This window comes from Austrofundulus limnaeus, unplaced genomic scaffold (genome assembly GCF_001266775.1).
Source record: "Austrofundulus limnaeus strain Quisiro unplaced genomic scaffold, Austrofundulus_limnaeus-1.0 Scaffold180, whole genome shotgun sequence".
In the NCBI taxonomy this organism is placed as follows: domain Eukaryota; kingdom Metazoa; phylum Chordata; class Actinopteri; order Cyprinodontiformes; family Rivulidae; genus Austrofundulus; species Austrofundulus limnaeus.
The window spans coordinates 510,491-515,433 of NW_013952582.1; the positions used below are offsets into that span (position 1 = coordinate 510,491).

The 4,943-nt window shown below is 37.1% G+C and overlaps 1 protein-coding gene across 1 annotated transcript in view; it reads right to left on the minus strand.

The window, feature by feature from the left end:
* The window catches only part of slc7a10a (solute carrier family 7 member 10a), a gene marked incomplete at its 3' end in the record, with an annotated part of 12,766 nt that extends 8,853 nt beyond the window's left edge, over positions 1-3,913 (minus strand). Inside the window, 1 exon segment of the mRNA XM_014017981.1 lies at positions 2,756-3,913. Within this exon segment, the coding sequence (XP_013873435.1) occupies positions 2,756-2,858 (103 nt within the window).
* Between the last annotated feature and the right edge of the window lie 1,030 nt (positions 3,914-4,943).

The following is a 4,943-nucleotide window of genomic DNA, read 5'->3' on the forward strand; positions in this document are numbered from 1 at the left end:
AGAACATGTAACACTAATTAAAAAAAAACATTTTAGATAAATTTGTGAAAAAAAGTATGCAGAGGATAGAAACGCTTTGGTTAAATTACTAGGCAGTCATAGTAGCAACTTTCACCCTGACTTTACTTCTTCAATCTSTCAACAAGCACAGCTAATCTGATTAACGAGGCAAAGATTAATGAGGCTCTGTCAACACTGCCCTCCAACACAGAGAGAGGAAAATTACCAGACTAACGTCTACATTTTAAAACCAGAGGTCTTCAGACTCGTTAGGTCATCTTAACTTATGTGGTGTAAACAAAACACTCCCAAAAGAAAGTTCCCTTCCCTGAAAAACTGAATTCAGAGATCAGAAACAGAGTGTAAAACCACAGGAGAAGCCTTTTAAATGGGACACGCTGACTGACCCGTAACGTCCAATTCATGAGTTGGGTCTGAAACTTTGGGCTCTTTTTGACAACAACAACACAAAAAAGATCAAATAAGACTGATCTGTCAACTTGTTTTTAACAATAAAGTCAAACAGTAGAGTTGATGTTGCAAGACCAAACCCTTTGGCAAATCATAAACCACTAAGTTCTAAATATTTCTCAAAGTAACTTGAAAAACAGAATACAGATCCTGCAGAGGACCCTAAGCAGACCCTTACTGGAGGGCCGCATTTCAGTTGAGCCCATCACTCACTCACCACATTACTTCTAAGAACTTTCTATTTTTCATGCTTTTACACTCCATCAAAAGGCAAAAAGCAGCATCATTTGCTCTTGTGCCATTGTGTTTTCTATCATGTTAGCAAACCATCTTAAACCACTGAAAAGTTTTCAAAGAAAATGAACAATTAGGAGGTGCCTCTTAGGGTTGGGCAACATTGGCAAAAAAAATTAATCACGATTAATTGTGGTATTTAGCCGATAACGATTAATTTGACGATTAATCCCTTGGAGTCCCTGGACACCCTTATTTCGAAGTGATGACCAATTTAGTGGGAAAGATTTGGTCTTTGTAAAAAACATTTCAAAATTGTGTGAAAATTACAGATTTCAGGATATACGTCATATTTTAAATTGTGTTGATAAATAAATTACAGGACTTTATTTTTAATGTTCGTCCTATTTGAAGCAGAGAGGAGCAACAAGCGGACTAACCAGAGTAATCCCCAGTCAGTCTGCCTGCTGGCATTAATCATATTAATCGTCAAGTGCCAAAACGTAATCGATTAATGTTTTTCTGACGATTAATTGCACACGATACGATTATGCCMAACYCTAGTGCCTCTACAACTTATTAGCTTTTAGAAATGACCAAATTCTWGACGGCTGCCAGACTAACCAACCTAGACAAAAACAAAAATGACTATAATTCAGTTACTTTCACAGATCTTGAGCTAGACACCAACAGYAGCAGCTGAGAGACCCGTTAGTAAAATATCTTGTGAACCAGTAGACAGATATGATTGAAACTCTCAAACTAATCATTGGATGTGTATCTATAATTGATTAATTTTAAAGACTACARCTGTGTTTGTGTTCATTAAAGTGCTCTTACACCCCTTCTGGTCTGGGACCCTGAGCTTTCACCTGGTTTGCTTATGATTTGAGCCAKCTTTAATATATCTGTTGTGTGGAACCATGACTTAACATCCTTGTTATGCACTGCAGAGTCTGCAAAGATGTAATATTAAACTGTGATAAAAAACTGATACAATTATGGTTTCTCCCTTTATTTGTGATGCCTTTTATTTCTGATAATTACATCTTTAAATTGGTTCAGTTCAATTCAAAAATACTTTATTGATCCCAGAGGGAAATTAGGTTGAGTTGATTTTGGGCAATTAGGTGGTTCCGAAGTGAAGCGGAGAAAAAAGATGTAGGGTTCTTTCTCAGATTGAAACAAACTGATCGAACATCATTTGACGCCACACTCTTTCACACTCACCGGTTTTTGTTTGTTTGTTTGTGTTAATTCTTTGTTTTACAACTAGAAASACAAGAACCCATGAAGCTTTTTTCCAGAGAAATTTGTAATCTTGTTTTGAAAGGTGATATGAATCAGTCTTGTCTTCATTGTCACTCATGAAGGCAGTTTACGCTTTCAAAAAAAAAAAAAAGGTTTAAAAGCTTTTTTAAAACATAAAGCACCTGAATCTGTACATTTAAATCTAACCAMTCCAGATGTTACATTTAAAGCAGCCCAGATGTGGACTGATGGCTGCTGTTTCTTCAGCCAAATTAACCTAAACCAACGGCAACAATTCCCCTGTTTTCGTTTCTACCACTGATTTCCTTGTTGCAGAGTGGGCGGGTTGTGTACTRTGGAGGACCAGCGGTCGGTTCGGGAAAGTAAAACGAACTTTTGGCAATGAGACCCACTCAGCTGTGCCACGGAACCACATGGAGGCTGAACTCCGTCCCAGTCTTTCAACTTCAGCACAGTCTCCAGCCACGTAAGCATCTCCATCTGCACGGCATCGCGACTGATGCAACAGTTTCCACACGCAGTCCAAAACCCAGCATTCCAATCCAGAACCAATGATTTAAAAAAAAAACTGTTTCTGGACTGCAGAAACCTTATAATTTAGTATCTCATCGAAATCTGCGCCTCAAATGGGTCAAACAATAAATGAAAAACAAACTTTTAAATAGCAAAGTAAAGCCCACACACTTTTCTCCCTTGAACATCAATCTGGCAGTCACACGCGCGCCCGAGCGCGCGCACACACATCATTATTTTACACTTAAACCAGCCGCACATTTACCGATGATGATGGCGCACGCGCTCATAAGTCCTATTTCTTTTTTCAGAGTGACTTTGTCGTCGTTGGAGTTCTCATCCTTCCTCCTCTTCTCTTTGTCATCCATCTCCTCCGTCCTGTGGAGCGCTTCTCTCCGCCTCGGTCCGGTTCAAGTTCTGCGGACCGAACCACGCACCGCTTCTCTCGCGCTGCCGGGTTGGGTACCCCCCCTTAAAATATCCGACAGAGGCGGTGCGCATGCGCAGCGATCCCAACCTCTCCTTCAGGTGMAGTCGGCTGAAAAACACCTGAACCTACAAGAGAGAGGAGGGATTTCACTTCCGGGTTTTTGGTTACGTCTCTGAGCTAGTTCTGTTTTTTTTTTTTTCTTTCTTTCTTTTTCTAAAGATCCGGTGAAAATGTAATTAGGTTATTTGAACACTTAGTTTTATGAGCTGTATAAGTACATTTACTTCAGTTCTTAAGTAGTTTGAGTAGTTGCAGTTTTACCAAGTATTTTTTAATCGTAACTTTTACTTTGTTACATTCAAAACATGAAAATTAGACTTTTACTTATTTAACAACTATTTTTAGTTATAACTTTAGGCTCACCCTGAAACGAGATGTGGACGCACCTTAAAGTGTTGACTTAACAGAACAAGAATCAACTGGTTCCACTCAACTGAGCTGAAAGCAATTTAGTGGAACCAGTTTGCTTATGTAAATTTAACACTTCCTTTCTTAGAGTGTGTAAAAGTACTATCTTATTGTGAGTAGTTTTTGTTATGTAAATTTAACACTTAGTGTGTAAAAGTACTATCCTGATTATTGTGAGTAGTTTTTTATTTTATTTTTTACTTTTAAGTACTTTTCTTATCAGTGAAATTCTTTTTTACCCAAGTAATTTTCTGTTACAGTATTTTTTTACTTAGATATTTCTTTCAAGAAGCAATTTATAGCCCTCTGCCCAATTCAGATACTTTTCATTAAGAAGTTAAACATATTTTAATCCCTATGGATAAATTGAAACATTTTCTTTCATTTGTTCCAGTTCATTCAAAAGCAAAACTTCCCTTCAGGGCTGAACCTCATTCCTTTGTGAAATTACTCAAGCATTTAATAAAACAGGTTTTGTTGTTATTTTCACACACAAACCCAACATCTTTCCTGCAATAAAGTAAATATCCACGACTCTGCTGGACAATTGGGTCACTTTAAACAGAAAACCTGAGAACAGTGTCCGTGGTGGTGCGTGAGGAGTTCATTCACAACAAAGATGCTGTAATGTCCACGTGCTCGTACAACAGAGGTAAGTACTTAAAATAAATAAGTGAAAGTAAAAATACCTTAACAGAAAAGGACTTCTGTAACAATTAATTTCACTCATAAGAAAAGTACACCTAGATCTTTCGTCAGCAGGCAATTAAACACAAAGTAATTCAGATGAATAATTTGGTAACACCAGCCTGTAACGTCTCAAGTGATGTTTCTTTCATTAGATGCTTAGTTCAACCACAGAGTCAACGAAACATCAGAGTATTTTATCACATCAAATAACAGGTGCTGGGGATTTTTCTTTAAACTCTCTTGCTTCTAATCCCTCCTGAAAACTTCATGCACTTGATCTTTTTACTACATTTTTATAAACACACTCATGGCAGACAATGCTATACATATTTCCTCAAACATTAGGAGTTTTTTTTCAGACACCAGTTCCTGTACATACAGCAGCAACATAGATTTCATCTATAAAGAAAGTTGACGTTTGTAAACTTGGACAGGATTCAACTTATTCTATAGCTCAAGGGAAAAACTGTTAGACATTTTTTTCCTGTCATTTATCTATATTTGTTACCATTTTTGGATAAACATATACCTGTTAGTAAAGCCTTTAGCATTTTAATAAGCTGACTGACAGCATTCTGAAAAATTATGTACTCCAAGAAAAAGAGACAATAAAAAAAAAACACAAAAAGTAACTTTCTGTAATGTAACGGACTACTAAATCGTGGCTTAATTTTAGTGTAAAAAGAAGTAAAACATGCTTCTACTGGGAAGTCTCCATTAGAGTGACAAACTGAAAGCATCTGCTCTACATGGACAAAAAAATGGTGGTCCATGGAAAAGACAGCATGAGAGGCCACCCTCTGAAAGGCATCCTTATGGACTAGCAAAAGCTAATTTTTCACTCTTTAAAACAAAAGATTATATA